Source organism: Primulina tabacum, chromosome 17 (genome assembly GCF_025594145.1).
Source record: "Primulina tabacum isolate GXHZ01 chromosome 17, ASM2559414v2, whole genome shotgun sequence".
Taxonomy (NCBI): Eukaryota; Viridiplantae; Streptophyta; class Magnoliopsida; order Lamiales; family Gesneriaceae; genus Primulina; species Primulina tabacum.
Genome location: NC_134566.1, coordinates 33,252,544 through 33,276,076, shown reverse-complemented (window position 1 = coordinate 33,276,076; position 23,533 = coordinate 33,252,544). Strand labels below are relative to the sequence as shown.

Here is a 23,533-nt window from a genome sequence, read left to right as displayed (position 1 = left end):
CAACACATGCTTCGAAGTATAACTAAATTTTTTTAAAAAAATTAAATAAATCAAAATAAACTCTAATATTATTAAAATTATATTTCAAACACTCTAATACAACTAAAATAATATTTTTAACAAATTTTAAAATTCAAATAATCATATATATGTGTTTATATATATAATATATATATATATATAAATAAAAATAAAATTTAGATTATAAGAAATATTTTAAAAGTTGTTTAAACGCTTAAATCACTAATATGCTTCAAGTTAACCGAATACTCGTTTGTGTATTAGTTTCATAAAAAAAAATAGAATCTTACAGTATTTTATACAACTAGCAAACCTGCCCCTGGAGCCTACAGGGTTCAATCTATGACTCGTATGGGTAAGAAACTATATATTTCCTTATTTGCTCCCAAAAGAAATGAATTATGAAACCAATAGGGTAAAAACCGAATGAATGGGTATCACACCTGCGAAATCAAGAATCAAATAGTGTTGTTGTGATAATCACACACTGTCAACTTTTTGATCTGGCGGCGTTCCACCGAACCAGCCCCAAACACCTGTTGAGCTCTGTCTTTGTTTTGCGTTCAATGCAGCTTCTTCAAAAGAAGCCTTTTGTCGCTGGAGAATTTCGAGCTCTTTCTGTAAGGTGTCCATTTTTTGTAGTTTTTGTCGTAGCTCCGCTACATCTACCTGTAAGTTTGAACTATAAAGACAAGCTTTTGGATTAACGACACAAATGCAACCAGGCTTAATCGAGAACTGAAAGTACAGTTGTAATCAAACAATACCCAAGATATTAACAAAGAACGATGTGGTACATGTTTAAGTGTTCAACATGTCATCCTAGTTGAGGTCATAAAGAAAAGACGAGGATACCGAAGAGCACATTTTCAGTATATTTTCTTAACCACGTATCCATCTAATTTTACATTTTTATATCCAACCATTACTTTCAGCTTTTCTATGAAACCACTAAAAATTGACTATAGCCCACCATCTTCTCAATGATGGGGGTGTATTGACAGTAGAAAATATCTTAAAAAAAGAAAACTAAAACATTTATCAGCTTCTCTAATTCATTTCATGATAAACATTTTCACAAAACATTCCCTAGAACATAAAAAACAATACCAAACATGAGCAAAAATTTACCAAATAGCAATATACAGAGAATCAGTACGAATTTCTGGTATGATGCAGACCTCGAGTTTGAAACATCTAGATTGTTCTGCGGCAAGTTGGCCTCGCACAGATTGGAGTTCCTGCAAAACATAGGCTCTTTCTCAATGTAGACTAAATTTGACGGGTAACATATGCACAATGCTAATGCTGTTGGAACAGGCTATTCATTAGCCGACACTAGGGGCAAAGACGAAATAAAACCTTGACATTATACAAGTGTAGTGTTCTCTTCTCTGAACTTTGGTGATTCATTATCGTAAATAAGGACGTGAGAAGTCGCCGGTGTATCCTTTTGCATATACTTGTGTTGAACTATGCGCAATGGATTCAGAAAGTGATATTAGAAAAATCATTAATTCCTACACTGGAAGCTCATTGTTAAGTTGGCCAAAGTATTACAAACGTGAAACTCATCTCTTGAACCAAAGACACAACGGTACAAGTTGAGAATCACCTTGTAAACTTATAGGACTCAATTTTGTATTATTCACACTGTTGGGTCGATCCTATTTGTAAGAGGAATTTGAAATAGTTTAGGAGACTCTAAATCAGATATTTTTTAAACAACTTTCTGTTAATTTTTTTGTAAAGTAAGAACAGGTGTGAAATAATTAAAACTCATTGAAGGCCCCCACACTATGGGCTTGAAAGAAAAACAATCCAATACTACTTCAAACATATAATTGAGAAATCAAGATTTTACCTTGTACAGATCCATGTTGCGAGTTTCTGATTCCATCAATTCTTGCTTCAGTTGGAGTGCCCACATTTTCTCCTTCGAGAGAGAAGATTCTAGTTCTTCCTTTTCTGATTTAAGGGATGAAAGAAGATTTTTGTTTGTTTCTTCACCCTTGGTAGCCTGACCAAAACATAGATATGGAAATTCTTCAGGAAGGGGTGTTACAGAAATAAGAGTTAAATACCATCACCAAAGTTTTAAGCAACTACACTGAAGAAATTAAAATAATGACAGCAGCAAACTTCACAATTGTGTAAATATTGCGAGACAAGTATTAGTAGGACATAATAAAAGGTGCATATTCAAGACAACCAAGGGAGTTTATCTCAGTATCAACAAAATTAAAATAATAGACAAAATATATGTAAACTACCCTTCAGATCCACAAAATCAACGAGAAACAATGTGCATTCTACTTCTCGAAAAAATATAATTATAAATTAAATAAAAAATAACACCCAGTAAATTTAGTGCATATAACTTTCACTATCATCAGAGAGACGACATCAATGGGAATAGGACCTACCACTGTTTGATTTTTGAATCATAAACTGAGATTGGAACCATCTCTCTAACACTGAAAAGAAACTATTCTCTGGTTTAGGCTCAAGAATCACAAACAGAACTGGAATTTAAAACATATGGTTTGATTCCAAATCTTGCAGAGAAGTAACAATGGGAGATCTATGGATAAGCTTTCACGTATTAAAAGTAATTAATGACAGCTAAATATATATAGTCTAGTGTTTGTTATACTACCTCTTCATTACACCATTATTCAAATACATTAATATCGTGAATATTATGCAGAAATATCAAAATGATATAGGTCAAAAAGAGAATTATTAGTTTGAAGGAAAAAAAGATGCAATATGTAGCACAGAACACTAAAAAAGATTGGACATATCATATTTCGTAATGATAGAATGATGTAACATGTTTAATTCGTTTGAAGACTTCCCAGAGCTATGTTTTTTTCTTCAGTAAAAATTCAAAATCAGTTTGGGTTCAAAAACTGGAACCTAACCGATGTCAAGGCTCTATAAGGGAATACATCTGAGAAATAATGGTAAATTAATAATAATCAACAGCACATACCCTTTGTTCTGATGCAACATCATCCACAACAATTTCTCTTAATTTTCCTTCTTGGCCAGTCTCAAACTCAGACTCCACATCTCTAGTAGCATTGGTGACATTTTGAACAGCTGCCTGAGTTCTCCAACATCTTTGATTGTAAAGTTGATTTATGACTAGGTTTAAGTACATGGACCTAATTGCAGCAAGCAAAACCATGTGAAATTATTGAATAAGTTCAATTCCTTTCAAATGCCAAAAAAAGGGAGGGGGGGAGGGGGGGAAACAAGGGACTATCAGACCTCATTGTTGTACCTCCCATTATATCCTCCAAATGAAACTAGAATATCTCCGCTGCTATAGGAACTCGTTACCAAACTCAAACCCTAAAAACAGAAATTTAAACTCGTTTGTAAGTCATGAATAAACAAAAAATTCTGTTGTATCCACACATCCGATGGATTGATTGTTAGTTGACATCCAATTTATTATCAAGAAAACCAACATCTACATACAGCGAGAAATTCTCAACCCAAAACGGTTAATGGAAGGTTCCTTCATCAAGGGGCCTCAGTACCATTAGTGATCGCTTCAATGAAGAGGTTCATGGTTTAACACATGTGCAGTTAAGAAAAGAATATTTTTCATGCGTGACACAGATTTAAAAGATTGCTCCAAAGTACGAACATATCTAAGAGCCATTGAAGTTTGAAACTCAGAAAATGAAAGCTAGAAGAAATTATGAACACGCAAATGCAAGTTGCAGCTTATGAAGTTCTTTACAGAGAACAGTCATGTCTTTCTTTCCATCTAGTTACTTTGGAGTGAATCCAAGTTTTCTCTCAAGAACATAGAGTCCTTGTGGAATTTTCTCAGTGAAGTAGGAAAAAAAAGCATCGTTCATTCAGTACAAATAAATAGGTGCTTTGATTTAGAAATGAAAAAGAATGAGGAGTTACCTTTAAAACTTAAGATCAATTCACAATGCCAAGAATAAAATCAAATACAATTAACTCATTTTAAATCTATTTTCCCAGATATATTTTCATCAATTTTGAACCAACTAACAAAATCATTTCACTTGATTCAACTATATGGCACTGCCAAAAACTGCTCTATTGTTGTATTATATTTCGATCTAATACAATCATTTTTATTTTTAAAATATCTAGCTCCTAATCATTACCAACTTAAAATATCAATTCAGATATATTTTTTTAATAATATATTTACCAAACAAATTCTTACTTAATTTGACCTGCATGGTAAAAAAAATTACCCACTCGGAAAATAATTTCAAGCATACTTTTTGTCTCATATATCCATCACACAAAGTCTTCTCCCAAAATATTTCTCCTAACATAAAAAATGAAACCAAACATAGTAAATAAGTTTTAGCTCTAAAATTGTAGCATCAAGTGCAGAGCTTTCAGTCTTGGCAATAATTTTCCATGGCAACTTTTTCTGAACAAATGTTAAACCATGGAAATTGAAAGGAGCTAATTAGTGATGCCTTTTGGTCCATCTCCACCAAATCATTTGGAGAAAATTAAACAAAGGAGTTGTTGCATTATTGAAGATCACACCATCAGACTTTCAGCCGAGGCTGAATGAGCAAATTCACACACTTCTATGAGTACAATAAAATAATACACCATCTACCTGCACCTCATCAGGTTAGATCATTGCATCCTCAAACTAATTAGTGATGCCTTTTGGTCCATCTCCACCTAATCAGTCTTCGATTTAATGGTCAAGAGGATACAAATTTTAACTTACCATACTCCCGTTATCCAATTAATTCGGCTAGGGCGTGATGGTGAGGGCGTGAGGCATTTGGATTCAAATCTAAACACGGCATAAATCCACACTATTCAGTTGTACAACCATAATATAGATATGACAAACATATAAAACAGGGAGCATGACATAGAGAGTTGTTAGATTCATTGATATTTTTCTACAGAGTGAAATACCTCACTAGCAAGAGGAACACGTGCTTGGACTGCAGTAACAACTGACCAGACCAATGTGGGCATGTTAAGGACAACAGTTTCAGAAACTCCTGCATGAATAAAAAAGAGAGGCAAATTTGAAGAGTATCGCACAAATGAGTCCAGGGTTTTCCATAGCAACAAATATTCTCGAAAGAAAACTGATGGAAAATGAGAAAAAAGGAAAAAAAAGAAGTAAATTTTCCAAAGTATCCAAAAATATATGAACTCGAGATAAGAACGAGAATTGATGAAACTTGATAAACTTTGAATGTTCACATTAGTTGGCATCTTTTTTTTCTGGAAAATTACAGGTGAAACAACAGATGAACAGTGTTCTAAATGACGATCGAGGCAGCCGCCTACGCCCGACCGCACGGCGTTGGGCAGGCGGTCAAGGCGGGTGGAGGCGATGAGCAAGCGGGCGAGACGGCAAGGAGGCAGGCGAGGCGAGGCAGTCAACATTTTAAAATTGTAATAAACAAATTTTAAAAACCTAGTAAAAGTCAATTAATTTTAAATCTCAAAACTCTAGCACACCTCACTTAGTTTGCATTTATATATTTATTTGACATTACCTAGATAATATTATATTGTATGAATCTTCTTTGTGCTTAAACATTATTTAATTAAACATCTTACATAAAAAAAAGATGAATATTTGTGATTATATTGCATGATTATATATGATTATCTATAAAAAAAATTACTTAAAAAAATTCAACCGCCTAGGCGCCGAGGCGGTGACCGCCCCGCCACCGCCTCCCGCCATTTACAACCTTGCATATGAATAACAAGAACAAACCCCAAATGAGGGAGGGCAATGAAGAAATCTTTGGCAGTGAAAACAGTTGGGTATCAATCCCTCATAACCTAAGAAATATCAGGCACAATGTCTGATTGGAACTCCTAATCTTCAAAATGAAAATCTTGGAATAGTAATTTTAAAAGCTTTGTGTTGCAATTTGAAAGTTTAAAAAGGGGAGAAGAATAACGAAGCACGATTGTGTGCTTACCCGAAAAACTCTTCCATTATACAACTAGAGTTTACAATCTTTATATAGAGAAACCTATGTAACAAACCTAGATACCACAATCCTAAGAGATATAACAAACTCCTAATAAATAGGATCAATTGTTCTCTACCGATAAGACTAAATCTAATCCTAACAAACAATTAAAAAATACACACGCTAACACCCCCCCTCAAGCTGGACTGTACAGGTTGTACATTCCGAGCTTGGTTACAAATTTTTGGAACGTTGGCTTGAACAAAGCTTTTGTTAAGATGTCAGCCGTCTGTTCTTCGGTGGGGATGTGTTTTACTGCCAGAATCCCTTGGTCTATCTTTTCTTTGATGAAGTGTCTGTCAACCTCTACGTGCTTAATCTTGTCATGGTGAACTGGATTGTGGATGATGGAGATTGCTGCATTGTTGTCGCAGAATTCTCGAATTGGTCCTATAGCCTCCAGCTCAAGTTCTTTCAAGAACATTTTTATCCATAAGCCTTCGCATGTTCCAAGAGCCACTGACCGTAGTTCGGCCTCAGCACTACTTCGAGCTACAACGTTTTGTTTCTTACTACGCCACGTAACCAGATTCCCCCATACAAAAGAGCAATATCCAGATGTAGATTGTCGATCTATTGGAGATCCAGCATAGTCAGCATCAACAAACATCTGTATATCTCTGCTTTCGGTCCTTCGAAATAAAAGGCCTCTTCCCGGATTCCCTTTTAGGTACCTAAGAATTCTGTAGAGGGCCCTCATATGAGTTTCTGAAGGAGAGTGCATAAACTGACTTACACAACTAACTGCAAACCCAATATCCAGGCGTGTATGTGAGAGATGAATCAGCTTGCCCACTAGCCGTTGATAACTGCCCTTGTCAACCTGTTTGTCATCTGAGTTAATCACCAATTTCAGATTTGCGTCCATGGGAGTATCAGCTGGTTTTGAGCCTAACATGCCAGTTTCTTTCAATAGGTCGAGAGTGTATTTACGTTGAGACACTGAGATGGAGTCCTTGTTCCTAGCAATCTCCATTCCAAGAAAAAATCTGAGATTACCGAGGTCCTTCATATCAAATTCCCTTGCTAATTCAGCTTTAATTCTCTGCATCTCGAATTTGTCATCACCAGTTAGAACAATATCATCGACATAGACTATTAAAGTAGTAATACCGGTTGACTGTCGTTTGTAGAACAGCGTGTGGTCAACTTGAGCCTGCTTGAAACCTTGTCTTTGGACAAATTTCATAAATCTCCCAAACCAAGCTCTTGGCGACTGCTTGAGTCCGTATAAGGACTTCTTCAACCTACACGAATTACCTTGGTTGTGGTTGGTGTTGAACCCAGGAGGTAGATCCATGTAAACTTCTTCTACTAATTCCCCATTTAAAAAAGCATTTTTCACATCAAGTTGTAGAAGTGGCAAATCAAGATTAACTGCGAGAGACAAGAGAATACGTATGGAATTTATTTTTGCCACCGGAGCAAAGGTTTCTTGGAAGTCGATACCATGGGTTTGAGTATATCCCTTTGCGACGAGTCTTGCTTTGTGTCGCTCAATAGTTCCATCTTAATTGTATTTGATGGTAAATACCCATTTGCAGCCTACTGATTTTTTATCTTGTGGTTTCTGAACAATTGTCCAAGTTTCATTCTTCTCAAGAGCATCCATTTCATTTAAAATAGCTTGTTTCCACCTGTTATCACACCATGCTTCCTCAAAGTTCTTTGGAATTTCTGTGTTGGCTAGTTGAGATACAAAGACCTGCATAGCTTGAGACAAGTGTGCATAACCGAGAAAATCTGAAATGGGATGGTTAGTGCAAGCACGTTTTCCTTTCCGTAATGCTATAGGAATGTCAATTTCAGAGAGTGTTAGATCCTTACCAGGGACCGGGAGTTGTGCTTGGTCATGAGAGGTGTCAGGTTCTTCTAGTTGCTGCAGGTTTTTTCTTCTTTCGTAACACCTGTCATATGGCTGTATTTTTGTAGTGCTAATTGGATTTGGAGGAAGCTTTTTGGAGATTTCAGGGGTTTGATTTGGTGGGATTTGGGTAATATTTGGTGGATTTGGTGCTGATGTACTAGGATCAGGAGTATCTGTCAGTAGAAACTCCCAGTCCACTGTTGGAGGGTGATTTGAATCCCAGAAAATGTCATGATCTGTTGCTGCATTTTCCCAGAAATTTGCGCCACTCACTATCCCCCCCTGAAGCTGATTTATGGGATAAAATGCTTGATTTTCAAAGAATGTGACATTGTGTGAGATCAAATATTTTTTTGTAGACGGACAAAACACACGATATCCTTTTTTTGTAGAAGAGTATCCTAGAAAAATACAAGGTAAAGCCCTGGGGTCAAGTTTGCTCTTAGTGGGACAGGTATTGTGGATAAATGCCTTACACCCAAATACTCTAAGGTCTAGTTCTGAGTATATACGTGAAGTTGCAAAGGATCTAAGAAGGGTTGACAAAGGTGTATTGAAACCAAGGACTTTTGATGGTTGGCGATTAATAAGATAGCACGCCGTTAAGATTGCGTCCCCCCAAAAATGTTTAGGGACATTAGCTGTGAATAAAAGTGTGCGTGCAACTTCAAGAAGATGACGATTTTTTCGCTCGGAGATTCCATTTTGTTGAGGTGACTCAACACAAGAGCTTTGATGTAATAGACCATTTTTTGTGATAAAAGCATTCATGACAGAGTTGAAGTACTCAGTGCCATTGTCAGTGCGAAGAACTTTAATGGTTGTGTTAAATTGATTTTTGACCATGGTATAAAATGAGAAAAATATGGTTGGAGCTTCTGATTTTTCTTTAAGTAAATAAACCCAAGAGACACGAGAGTGGTTATCAGTAAATGTAATAAACCATCTTTTGTTTGAGTGAGATGCAATCCTCGAAGGTCCCCACAAATCGCTATGAATAAGCGAAAAATGATGTGAGGGCTGGTATGGTTGAGGGGAATAAGGAATTTTTTTGTGTTTTGCAAGTTGACAAATATCACAATCAAATCGTTCATTTTTCAAGAATAATGTAGGAAATAATCTTTGCAAATATTGAAAACTTGGATGACCTAAACGACAGTGAAGGAGCTTTATTTGTTGACGCCTAGAAAGGGTAGAGGAGGATCCAACAGGCCGCCAGATGTTTATTTTTAAAAAAATCACCTTGCTGAAAATAGTAGAGACCCGAGCTTTCCTCAGCATTCCCAATCACTCGGCCCGATCTCTGGTCCTGAAAAAAACATCGTGAAGGTGAGAAAATAGCATTACAATTCTGATCCATTGTCAGCTTGCTGATGGATAATAAATTACACGAGAAACCAGGTATATAAAGAACATTTTTCAAGCATAACGAGGGACTGAGGGAGACTGAACCAGTCCCATGAATGCGCAAGGAAGATCCATCAGCAATCTTAACAGTGCGCGAAAAAATGCTCGGAGAATAAGTAGTAAAAAATTCTTTGCTACCCGTCATATGATCAGAGGCGCCTGAGTCAATTAACCATGGAGCTTTTGATGGGTCAGAAATTGAGTTTAAAGGTTTACCGGTTGAAGCCATAAAAGATTCAGTATGAGCAGATGAGAAAATTTTGCTCAATTGATCTAGTTGAGCATCAGTGAAGAGGGCAGGAGGCGGTGGAGCTATTGCGGCCTGTGCAGATGTTGTGTGACCAGAATTGTCGCGCATATGCTTAGGAACCCAATCGGCAGGCTTCCCATGTAGTTTCCAACATTTTGATTATGTGTGATACGGTTTGTAGCAGTGATCACACCAAGTTGTTGGTTTCTTGCCCTTCTCATCACTTGCCCGAGCTGCCATAGCCGATGAATCAACAGGTGAAGATACATTGGGGCCGAGCATTACAGATTTGCGATGTTCCTCGCGACGTACTTCAGCGAAAATTTCATCGAGAGATGGTAAAGGTTTCACACCAAGAATTCGACCATGCACTTCATCTAAAGAGGGGTTGAGACCAGCAAGAAAATCATATGTGAGCTCCTTCTCTAGTATGCGACGATGGAGACGTGCATCAGCCGGATCTTTCCAATCTTGAGGTTGGAACAAATCTAATTCCTGCCAGACACGAGTTAGAGAATGATAATAATCAGAGACACAGCCATCAGCTTGACGGAGGTCGCGAGCTCTCGTTCTTAAAGCGAACATCTGAGACGAGTCTTCAAGGTCTGAATAAGCCCGTTTGACTGCGTCCCAAATGGCAGAAGCAGTCCCGTACATGAGATAAAGTTCTCCAATCCTGTTTTCCATGGAGTGGATGAGCCAGGACATGACCAGAGAGTTCTGGATGTCCCAGGCAGCAAACGAAGGGTCCTCCACGGGAGGGGAAGGGATCGACCCATCGAGATATCCGAACTTCCCTTTGCCACGAATGACCATCTGGACAGATCGAGACCAGGGAACAAAGTTGCGGCCATTAAGTTTGTATGCAGTGATGGTGCCGGAAAAAGAATTATCGGAATGCAAGGTAGTGGGAGCTGTGAGGGAGGTAGGTATAGAGGTTTCTGATGCAACCTCTGAATCATTGCCTCCAGATACTCCGGCCATGAGAGCGATGGAATTCATTGTTCTCAATTCAAAGGAATAAGAATAACCTGGCTCTGATACCATGAAAGTTTAAAAAGGGGCGAAGAATAACGAAGCACGATTGTGTGCTTACCCGAAAAACTCTTCCATTATACAACTAGAGTTTACAATCTTTATATAGAGAAACCTATGTAACAAACCTAGATACCACAATCCTAAGAGATATAACAAACTCCTAATAAATAGGATCAATTGTTCTCTACCGATAAGACTAAATCTAATCCTAACACACAATTAAAAAATACACACGCTAACACAATTAATAACGATGAATTTGAATGGAAAATCACCATAAGGAAACAAATGCTTCTCAGATTAAACTAATGAGGATCAACTACAATACTGTAGAAACTCACCAAAATTATCTTCAAGATAGAAAAACTGGGAGCCAGTTCAAAGATTTCTAGATGCATCTCTCAATCAACATGCAATAATTTACCAGCTTAATGAATTCCTAGTTTTCTTGTACTACATGAAAACCATGATGCTCCACAAAATTCAACACATACAATTATACAAATCATTACATAGAGCACACCATGGATAGTTGGCAAGCACTGCCACTAAAGAGCTTGTTTGGCTGTCTTAAAATCTTATGAGCTTTTACAAGTTATTATAAGATGTTTAAATTTTAAGCTCTTACATCTTATTTTAAAATCAACCTCTTAAATTGTTTTCATCAAATAACTCACCTTAAAAAAATGATCAATCAGAAGAGAAACAAATCAAATGCACAGACAAGTGACAAAATATGGAGAAAAAAATAAATTTGAGAGGAGCTTGGGATGTAAGGGCAAGTTTTACTTTTTTTAAAGTCTTATAAGCTCTTAACAGCTTGTCTGTAAACATTATAAGATCTCTGCTGAAAACATTTGTCCCAAAAGTTTGAGCTCATGGAAGACGACACAATCAAAAGATTAATACTTTAACACAACCCACAAGTGTAAGCCGGAAACCAGGAAATATGTGTTTGGCAATAGTATCCATGACGTACATGCGAGTGTTGGTCATATTTCAGGCAATAAAAAAGCACCCAAGACCAGCTTAAGAGAATATGTGGATTTAGCGTTCCTGGCATCTTAATCCATCGACCTCCTAGCTCTGAGACAATGTTGAGAGTACTTGACCCCAAAGCTCTAGCTCATTGAAAATAGCACAATCAAAAGTTTTATAATTTAACAATTTTTCATAAGAATGTTCACCAAAAACCTGAGTAAAAGTTTATAATCATCTTATAAGATGTGTACAGAACTCATAAGTTGAAGTTATTTGCCACAAGAGCTTAATTTTCAAATAATATGTAACTGGCTTATAAGTTACCAAAGCATCATACAAGTTCCAAAAGCTTATAAGATTATTAAGATAAGTTTAGCCAAACAAATTCTAAGTCCACATATAAATAAGCCGTGAAATTCTGAATATCAGGGACTGAATCAGATATCAAATCTGTACCACTCTTATTGTCCCCTCCACCAACAATGAACCAATTATCTCCAACTGTAACACCTGCATGGCCAGCCCGAGGACTGGGGATCTCACCCTGCTGTGTTGGTCTTGACCATTCCATCTACCACGTCAACATCAAAATATAATAAAAACATAGAGAAGAACTTGAGATTTTAGGAATTCATCGAATTCTGACAACTAATAATGTTACAAGATTAAATAATTTATCTCACAGTTTGAAGGTCGAGAACATGAAGGTCATTAAAGCAGGTTGCATGCGAGCCCCCACCAAAAACAAGAAGATAACGATCTGCATGTACCGCAGCAGCATGATCAGACCTTGGAGAAGGTGGCACCCCCCTATAGAATTGATGAGAGAAAAATACACGCAAAGACTAATCAAGATGCTAATCTGTTATGAGAAACTACTCTTCTATAGCTGAAACAGAGACGAGGTAAGTGGAAAATATTATCAAATAGATACGATGAAATAAGAATGAGGTCACCCAATTCTACTTGAAGGCCAAATGTTCAGGTCTTAGATTGGTATAGAAGTCTGAAGGCCAAATGTCAAAATTGCCAAAAAAAAGAAATCTTACACTGTGTACATCTCATCCCAGGTCATGGTTTCTAAGTCTAGAATGTGCAGATCATTTAAAAGAGACCTCTTGGCATCTTGTCCACCAAATATGACTAGTGTCATTCCCACAAGGGCCACTGATTGCCCTCCCCGAGAGACCTACATTAACCAATTCATCAACAAAGCAACTACCTTAATTTATTGCTGTACAAAAAATTATAAACCCGGAACTGGGGAACCATAAATCTCATTCATTTCTTTAAATCAAGATTATCGTGGTCAGGCAGAAATTTTTACCGGAGGTTTTCCATATGTCTTCAAGGTTGACCAGGCAGAAGTTTGCAGATCAAACACCTCAACTGTAATCATGTATCAATAAGGCATCGAGGTGCAAAACTAACATTGATTAAAGTCAGGAGGATGCTCAGTAATCATGTGAAAAATCATCTTAATGAACTTCAGAAACCACCCATTGATATGAAGTCAACTGAAATAACAGATTCTAGCAACAAACATAAGTACATAAATTCTGTTGCATCAACCTAACAACTTCAGGTGTCTAAAACTCAAATTCATATGGTGATAAACGGCAATAATGTGAATTGAAACGACAAAGACATAAAACCAAACAATCAGAGTCTTCTTATTATTTTGTTTCAACTGCGTGATGAAATAAAACATGGAACTGTTACTCAGATATCATCACACATCTCTTCGGCATCACACAAATAAATCCAAAAGTAAATTTCAAAACAATACCTATTTAGTTCAAAAAAAATTCAAAAATGAAATACTTGGATGGTTTGCAATAAGATTTTGAACCTTGTAATGCTTCGGAAGAATCCTTTGTATGCCCAGCAACTGAAAGAAGCTTATTTCCATCCCATGGTACCTGAGAGATGACATGCTGATAGGTCATACAACTCAGAGAAAAACTTGAAATACCCGAGACTGATCATAACATAATTATTATTATTTAACTTTTCAGAAAGGTTAAACAGTAATCTCAATACTTACCAAGGAATGGTCCGCACAAGCAGTTGGCAGGCCATCCTTGCCTGCCTGAATTTCAACTTTGGACCAAGTCCAACTTCTCATATCCAGAACCTAAACCCCAAAAAAAGTACAAAAGTCATACCTCCAGAAACCGAAAAGAAAAAAGTAGCAGAAACTTATCATGTAAAACTGACCCCCAGAAAGGTGTATGGGGCATTGCTTATGACACAGAAATTCAAGAAGGTAAAAATTACGAACATAGGACCCCAAAAAACACTTTGTGAAGTGTTTGGTAACATTTGGTGGTGTTTCTACAATAGAACTCAGAAAGTTTCCTAGTTTTCTTGCTCATCACTAATCCAGCTGTATGAAAGTTTCCCTAGACGAGAAAGTTATTTAAATTGTGATACAAGAATCTCACACACATTCGGCATATACAGGTATTAAAGCTTAAATTCCAATACCTGGAGATCATTTAGGTAACGACCATTATGGTTTCCACCAAATATGTAAAATTTATCTCCAATAACTGCTGCTCCATGCTACAAATGTTAATAAAAGTTTAAACCCAAGGAAAACGCAACAGAAACGCCATAGTGAGCATAATAGGACAATAGAAACCAAACCTCGTATCGGCCTTTTGGTCGTGTGCCAGATACTGGTGGTGCCACCCACTTGTCATATACACAAACTACTCCAGGACCTTCAGATACAATATCTTTATCCTTATTTTCTGAAAGACTGCCATTATCAATAGGAATAGTCTTCGTCTCTGGAGAGATGTTTCCATTTTCAGAAACTGCTGCAACTTCTGGAATATGCTGAGATGGTAAAAATGGAAAATCAGGGGAAGAAGAAGGTTCAAAGCAGAATTAAGGACAATGTTAGAGGAGATTCTAGGAAGACGCACTCTTCAGTTAATTTGCTATTAAGAGTTTGTTTCAACCTTATTTCATTCAGGCAAATAAAAGATATAGATGAAGCGACTAGATTTTGAATTGCTTCAAAGCATCCGCCCATCCATGAAAGGATTGCTAGGGAAGTTGGTGAAACAAGCATCGACTAAATGTCTAAATGAGAAGCACAAACTCGACAATAAAGCTCCCAACACTGGAATTTATACAATAGAATAAGTAGAGAAAGAGAAGGCTAGACACATTTGCACACTTCTAGATAGATCCTTCATTGCACTAGGTTAAAATACCAATATGAGAACCGATGGCATTCTTTTTGGCCCAAGACAAATAATAACAAACCAATTTTTCCAGAAAGTTTACACTAGCATCTAAAAAGATGCCAATAAATCCATCAAGATGCCCCTTAAACCTGCATAATTCACCAAATAGGGCCCTGAGAACACATCAAATTTCATGTGGTACCCAACTGTCATGAACCTTTGACCTCCAACAACTTGACGCAGCCACAATCACTACTTGAACAATACATAGTAAAATCAGAATGGAGTGGATATGGGAATTCCAACAACAAAAAACTCATCCTGTAATTCCAATGCTTAAAGTTTCCACTTCAATGGATGTCCTTGTGATCTTATCTGGTTTCCATACATAACTTACGGGTAAAGAAATAAAATTTTCACCACAATTAGCTATAGTGACTATTCTGTAGCTCACCCCATAATGCGTTTCATGGTATGAGTATGCAACTTTATTTGTTCCAAATGTTTGGTTTGGTGCCCCAAATATGCCACAACCACAGAAATATAATAATTGACCTCTTCTTTGCAAGTTTATCTATTGGTCAAAAACCTACCTCCCATCACTTTGTGAAAAACTTCTGAGAAATTTAGGAAACTCGGTAAAACTAGTCATGAACCAGATTTTTTTTACTGGTAACACATACTAGAAATTGATTTTATTAACATGACGAAAGAGGGAAAAGAAAATTGGCTTATAAGGCGCGAGCCAGGCGCCTATACCTCACCAAACTTCAGCAGCATAAATCACCATATGCAGATAAATACAATCCACTACAAACTTTACACATAGAGGTTCCCTGATTAAAAAAAATTCAAAGACCAGGCATAATCGAAAATGAATGCAACACACAGACTTCCAACAGAATCCAAAGCTGCATAATGCATGCATACGAGATGACAAAAGTTACGTCCAATAAACAATGATCGTAGTGTTATCCATGGATTCACGTCCATCAAAGAAAACCATATTGTCCAGTGGGATGGTTCGAGTTTAAATCAAAGAAACTAAGCTGATGTATAGAAAGAGGCAATCCAGGAAGTTGTTTGTAGCCACTTGTTTGAGAAGTAATACAAAAATGTACAGTTAGAATCAGGCAACTTAAACTATTTCCAGCAAACAAAAAGATGTGAGATAACTGAAATAATCTATGATGGACCCGCCCTCATTGCATTTTAGAAACATACCATGATTGATGATTTGTTATGTTGAGATCTAAAACTAGTTGATGAGATGCGTATTAATGGTTACTGCGTTGCCACTAGTGATTAACCAGTAAAACTCAACACCGGAATGCTCCAGGAATATTTGTCCGACAAATAAACTCAAAAGACTTTTTAAGAGAAAAGAGCATATTGTAAGGCCTGCAGTACCGATCAAGCTTTCTAAAAAGATTCATGTTTAGGGTGTCAATATACACAAAGAACTTTAAAGCTTTACTCTACTATCAATAAGTTGACTACCTGCCTCCTCTTACATAGGCATATAAATCTATACAACCTGTACAAAGTATAATTTGAAATGCTCGCTTCAATATGTAAGTTTCAACTTTGTGACATTCAATGAATCCTCTTGTACCAATTAATATATTATTGACACCCTCGTCTGTGGAGCCAGATAGGAAGGAGTTATTCAAGGATGCCAAGAGATGGAGTACCAAACAGAAAGGATAGATTACCTGAATTTTAGAACTTGAATTTAAAATTTTCAAGGTATAAATGTAAAAGAAATTAATTGACATACAATGATAAGAAACTACATAAAATTTCCGTTCCTCAAAGAAGACTGAGAAACCCCACATTTTGCAGGATATTTATATTGCACATTTGTTGCTATTTCATTAAGATTTTAACTGTGAAACAAGCCATTTATGCTTGCACGATACATAAATTTCCTAGAATGTTTTTGCAACATAATTTAATTGCGCAATTGAAGATCAAAATTGCAATGACGGAAGACTCCAACAACAAAGAATGGCAGAAATTCATATCATGGAAACTCACTTGAATTTCAACATCCACAACAGGCTCTGAAACAAAGTTTGACACTCTTGAATACCATCCTGGATCTTCTTCCTGCTCCAGAAATAGTAAAAATAAAATGTTACCTGCAAGATGCACAGTGATATGTATACATATGACTTTGCACTAACCTCTAGTATTTTAACAAAGAGGCGCATTGCCTCTGTAGAAGCCATGTTTCCAAGTCCGCTCCAGCTTCAAAAAATGATAAGAAAAGGAAATTTAACAAAATTTGCAGCAGCCAAAGGATGTATAGAAAACGTAAATATTGTAAACATCATATTACAATGGTCCACCATGATCATGATAATCTAACGCAAGACATCACTCCCCAATTAATAAATTCTAGGTTAGACTTCAATGTTAAGATCAGATGTTTGAAGAGGTTTCATTGGATCTTCTCACAATTCTACTCCATCCAGAGTTTAACTTTGAGGAAACCTTGTGCAATCTGTTCATGTAAATGTTCACCAATAGAGTGCCAGTCACAATTAGCAATCATTACTTTCTGATTCTGTTGTCAAAGTCTCTGTAATAATCTTCTTTAAGCTAAGTAATAATGACTGTATGTCGTTTAATGATTTGTTAGATACATTTCCTTCCAAAAACTCTTCTCCTCTTCCACAAACAGTGTTCTAGATTACTTACAAAACAATATACTAAAAACTTTGTTCTGAAAATAATCAAGCAGTTGAAGTAATGCTATCAGATGCATATGAGTAATTATCATTGAGTTTGAGCTCCGAGACCTTGTCCCTTTGCTTTGCTCAATGGGGCTCCAACCTCTAGGTTTAGGAACGCTGCAAGGTCCTACAGTTGCCTGAGACCACCAATTGACATTATTATTCACAATTATGATCCAACAAAGGATCGAATACGCAGACAAATAATTGTTCACGAAAGCCAGCGACTCTCGTCTTGCGAAAGAACAGCTAAAGGAACTCCACAAATAGGAGAATGCAGATCAAACTTATTTTATAAGCTCCAGTCATATATGCCAAAAATTTGTATATGGCTAATAAATCAGATAAACTACCATCAACAGTCAACGTGATTAAACCTTGATCAACCCAATGGCTGACATTACAGACAGCAAGTCCGTGTGGAAAAGTAAAGTGAAATAAGCAAGAAGAAAGTCAATTTATCGATTCAATATGACTTACTTACAAGGGTTGACATTTTATGGCAAATAAAGGCACGACTGGGCTAAAGAGTTTTGATCAATGTTAAATTTGGACGACCAACAAATTTTAAGCTAAACCAGAAATACCATTGTCGAGGAAATAAGAGTGGATCAGGCTAAAAATGAACAAGTCGTTTATAGAATTGGCGGTAATGCGGTGAAACCTGCTGATATAAGGCGTAAAGGAGAAGAGCTGAGTCATTAGAGAACTTGGAGACGACGGCGGAGTTGGGTGATCCAGCAAAGCCAGCGTAGGTGGCCGCCGCATAGAATCTCTCCGTGTACGCTAGGCCTGAGTTTGCTCTCGCCATGGCTGTTTCGGATCGGGATTTTGGAGTATTTGTTAATACTAAACCGTGCTGAATTTAAGACCGGCAGGTTCATGTGAAGAGGACCTCATTTTTAACCATAGCCTTTTTTTTTTTTTAAATCATATTTTGTAAGGGCGACGTGATATTCTTATTATTCATTTTAAGAGTATTTGTACATCGAAGGCCCATTGAAGGGTTAAGGCCCAACTCAGTAAAAGTCCAAGAATATCATCATCATTAACTAATAAGCATGACAAAATTTAAACTAGTGGAATAAAAAAAAAAGGAGCCTCGCCAGAATTTGAGGAAGTAGCGAAACAGAGAATCCCTGAGCCAGCAGCAGCAGCCAGAGTTAGTGCGCGTATGAAGGAGAATTTCCCATGCAAACAGCACAAAAATTTCAAAGGCAATCAATGAAACACGTTCGAAGCAAGGAATGGGGGTGTTAAAGAGTACATTTAAACGACAGTATAAGAGTGCATGCCATTGCAATGGTTCTCCTCTGCTTTTATTTCTCAAGTTTCCTGTGTTGGGTTTTAATAATTAAAAATATGAAATAAAATTGAAAACAAAAGTTAGCTGAAGTTTTTATTAGGATACTGCTGTAATAATGCTTTTATTTGGAGAATCACGTGTACAGATGATCTTACAGTTTTTTCATGTGAGACTATTAACACTTGATTCATATTAAAAGTGAAAAACGATATTTTTGTATAACAAATAATAATTTTACATCAACCAGATCAGTTAGATATCTGTATAAAAAAATCAATTTACGAATATGTCATATGAATTTTATATTATTTGGCAACAGTCCCTTTGATTTTAAGAAGCTTTTTTGTTAAAGCTAAAAAAAGTTTTGATATTTGAAATGACCGAAAAAGATAGAAAAAGACATTAATAAGCATAGAGTCTTGCTTTTTATGCATATTACTATTAAAATACTCTCTTAAAATTCTCAGTATTAATTTTTTAAACAAAGACATTGCCATTATATTATATGTTATAAATCCGTTCAGTTAAGATCCAAAACCTCAAAGAAATAGCTCAAATTTCCAGAGAAAAAGCTCATCCGACTAAAAGTTGGGGCCAATTATTAATACCAAAAAATGTGTCTGACCAGAAATGATAGAGCTGATTTTCACCATATCAGGCAGGGCCTAGTAAATTCGGCTTTCCTACCAAGCCAATAATAGGTATTTACTGCCAGCAGGTTAAATCCTCTCAACTCTCAGTGATGCCCTGCAACAATTAATATCGCTCTGCAGTCTAGAATTAAATAAATGTGTATGGTAACTAAATTTGGTTGCTAGTGGTCCAGGATATTGGAATTCAAGTTTGATCGATTGTCATGAATTCGATTCTTCTTATCAAGACAAGTTTGTCATAATGTTATTTACTTAATTTGCACGCTATCACATTAGTATTGAGGTTTACCATAACGAATGATAACGACCACGGCTTCGAAGTCACCATAAGGAATTGGTTGCAAGTTATTTATTCTAAACACGTAAAAGATGTGTTTGTGGCATGATGAAGGCTGAGAATTCCATACATTCAAGTTCAAAAATTCAAATACATATTTTTGAAGATGCTAATGATCCATTCCAGCTGATGGAAAGAGTGTGAAACTCTCACTTGTCATTTGAATATGGTGCACAAATTAATACACGAGAAACTATGGCAGATCAAGCCATAATCTTCTTCTACTCTATCAGAATACAGATAAAGGGTTAGGACTTCGAGGCGTTTTCGAGATTCTCAGTTCCTTGCACACATGATCTAACATACTCAAAAAGTCTCTTACAATTACAAAAATATGAAGTGGGTTCGATTCGTCTTTGCTTACGTTTCCATGAAAATATTCGGTGATTTCTTTAACATTTAACAAGACTCTGTTCTCATCTTGTTGCAGTTCTTTCACCTTCGTTTCTGCATACTTCAAGAATGATCTCATCGAAATAACAAAGTTACCCTTTGTTTCTTCCATTATCATGTCCTTTTGAACCAAACGTTGCAGCTTACTCGTTTCTTCGGATAAATTTGTAACCGAGCTTGCAAGAACATCTAAGTCTATTGTTGCTGTTTTTTTTACATTGCATAGCTCAGTGCTTAAACCGGAGACAAGGTCTAAGCCCATTTTCCTGTAGTTTTCTTCCTTGTCTTCAATGTTTAAAGTGTTGCTTCTCATGTTGATTCTGCCCATTATGCTTTCTGATACTCGTATGCCCTCTGACCGCATGATTTCTTGGACGACAAAATGAAGGAGCGTCGTTTTTCCATCTGTTCCCTTTACATCAGCAAGTTTAAGAAGGGTGTCGAGCTTGAAAGCTTTGGCGCCTCCTCTTGTCGTTCCAATATTCATTCTGTTTCCTGTTTTGAGAACTGCCTCGAGTAGTTTTAGGAAGAGTCGGCTTGATCTTAGTTCCTTGCACGCCTCCTAATATCAAACAAAATTCATAAATTCATAAAGATGATAATAATATGTGGAAGATTGGTTCTTTTGTATTATTACCTCGAGCATTGAGAAAGATTTTATGAGATGAAAGACCTCATCTTCAAAAGTTTCTCGGTATAGCATAGCCTCTATTCTTGCAAATGCAAATGGTATCTTGAGCATCTCCTTCACTAATTTCTCAGCTGATCCTAATTCAAGAACATCTCCTCTGTAGTTTGAGAGCTTAGCCTCTTCTTCCTTGGTGGGAACCATCTTTGAGAGTGCTTCTAAATCTTGTAATGACAGACCATCCCCTATTTGTAAAAAAATTAAGAAAAGAAATGGAAACATGGTATTCTTGTTTTTCGCTCATACACACATGGAAAAACTTCAAATTTCATACCTCGGATTAGCGCCCGGCATACTTGTGCTCCAGTGACATTCAATGCTTTAGAAAGTATGGTTATGTTATGTAGTCTTTTAGGATCAAGGACATGCTTGCTCGGTGATGGAGTTTTGCTTTTTGCTTCATCCATCTTGATGGTATTTTGGAGGTTGTACCCGAAAAGAGACTCGATCATTTCCTCATCAAATCTATGCCATGTTTCATGATCATTATAAACTTAAGCAAAATCAATGAAGTTATATAGAACTTTTACTTAGTGTCTGGAGTAGTTTCTTACTCAAACGAGCTTGATCGAAGCTTGTCCCACACTGTTGATCTATCTGGTGTAGCTCTAACTTTGTCCCAATGGAGTGGTTTGAGCTTTGGTAGTGGCGAGCCATCTTTTCCTGATGGCATATGTTGATTGTGCTGGGAAGGTGGAGGCGGTGGAATTTTGAGAGGATTATTAACGTTTCCTTCCAAAAGGGATGGTGGCAGTGGTGGGGAAGGACTTGTTTTCGGAGCTTTGGAATACGAAAAATTCACCAATGTGGACGGTTTAAGGCTGGATTTGGTTCTTGATGAAGGAGATGAAGAAACGTTCATGAATGGCACTGAAGGTGGTGGAGGTGGCGGTGGCGGTGGCGGTGGTAGCAGCGGCAGGGGAGTACCTGGGGCTGATAAAATGGGATTAGAGTTCGAAATCTCTGAAGATTTAAAACCGAGTGATTCCTTATGTTGGTCATCTTGAGAAGTAACTTCAAAAAATTCGCCTATGCTACCGGCTGATGCATTGGAATCCCTCACTTGCGGCGAACATGAATTGCAGAAAGAATGGAAAGATTCATCATCAGATGAATCAGATTCTTCAGTGATAATCTTATCGTCAAGTTCATGTATTTGTTCTTCAGTGATCAATCTTTCACCACAAGAAAAGTGACGGTCCTCATTTTTATACTCGACCGACTCAGAAATTTCATGCACAGTAGTGATTTCCGCAACTGAACAACGCCTACCACTAACATATTCAGAATGCATAACTTTCTTATCAGATTCTTCACTCTCATCATGCGAACAATTTGACATGTTTCGAGCAAAAGCCGTTTTTCCGGGATCGAAATTCGGATTGATGCAACCATGTTTTTGGTTTAGTGCAGTTTCTAATGAATCAAGGTAAAAAAGGTCAGGGCCTGGATCTGAACTCACCTTTTTCGCTGCGCTTTGGGAAGTGGCAAACTTTGATTTACCTTTGTTTCTTGGCTCACTTGTGTGCATCGATACGCATTTTTTGGTCCTCCATTTTAGTTGTTTCTTGAATTTCCTGCAGCAAAAGAAGAGCCCAATTGCACATAGTATAGAGGTAACCCCAACCGACGCAAATACTGCACTCAAGATTCTTCTATCTTTCATGCCTTTTCCTCCTTCTTCTTTCTGTTCTTTATGATCTCTCGAGGACGAAGAGGGGTAAGGCAGCGGCGGATGCGCGTGTCGGTGAGTGTTCACCACCGGAGCTGTAGTCCAGGCGGGCGCTGGCGAGGGTGATGATGATGGAGGAAGATATGCAAATTGCCCATTTCTTGACTTGTGAGATCGGAAGCTTGGAAGTCCCAACAGAACTCTAAACTTCTTCAAAAACAAGCCATTTTTATCTTGTTTTCCAGCAAATTCATCCCCATTATTTCCTCCATAATACACTTCACTGTTGAAGTAGTACTCTTGTGCATTGAATGAGGCCTTTGCAATCAAATTATGGGTACAATAGAAAGATGTTACAAATAAAAAGAAGATCAACAAAAACAGGTGGAGAACTTGAGAACCACCAAAACCCATGTTCTTGAATTCAAAATCATGGAGCACTTGACATTATTTTGGCCTATAAATCTACCTTAATACTTTCCATTTCTTGCTTTATATATATAAAAAAGAAAATCGGAGTCGTAGTTTGTTTCGGATGGTAAGAAATATGGTAGTAGGGTTGTAGAAGTAGAGAAGATGTAAAAACAGTGTCTTTAATGCTACTCCAAGGAACCCCTGAGCCTGCAGTTGTAGGTGCTTTATTTCCCCTGTTTATTTGCTCTCCTCCCATTAATTTCCCCTTGACTAGTGTGTTAACATTTAGTACATCATCTTCTGTTTTGTACACTTTTGAGTTTTGTCTTGATTCTTTGTTTAGGACAGCATCTGTAACCCAAACAACCCTCACCGCATTTTTTCTTTTTATTAATTTCTCGAGTTTGTTGGTTTGTTCGGAGAGTTAGTTTTTACGCCATTGCCATTTTATTGAAATCTGTAACGCTGTCCCATTGATTACAGCGCAATTAGCTAGGCATCATTGTATTCTATGGAAGTTG

The 23,533-nt window shown here is 37.0% G+C and overlaps 1 protein-coding gene and 1 pseudogene across 1 annotated transcript; both read right to left on the bottom strand.

The window, feature by feature from the left end:
- Positions 1–222: 222 nt before the first annotated feature.
- On the bottom strand, positions 223–18,467 carry LOC142531482 (acyl-CoA-binding domain-containing protein 4-like; annotated as a pseudogene).
- A 1,424-nt stretch (positions 18,468–19,891) lies between these two features.
- On the bottom strand, positions 19,892–23,281 carry LOC142531701 (formin-like protein 11). Its single transcript, XM_075637927.1, has 4 exons — positions 21,481–23,281; positions 21,201–21,391; positions 20,876–21,111; positions 19,892–20,800 (listed from the first exon to the last, which is right to left on the bottom strand). Exons 1-4 carry the CDS (start codon positions 23,010–23,012, stop codon positions 20,075–20,077), a joined length of 2,685 nt encoding a protein of 894 aa, XP_075494042.1. The 5' UTR covers positions 23,013–23,281; the 3' UTR covers positions 19,892–20,074.
- Positions 23,282–23,533: the final 252 nt, after the last annotated feature.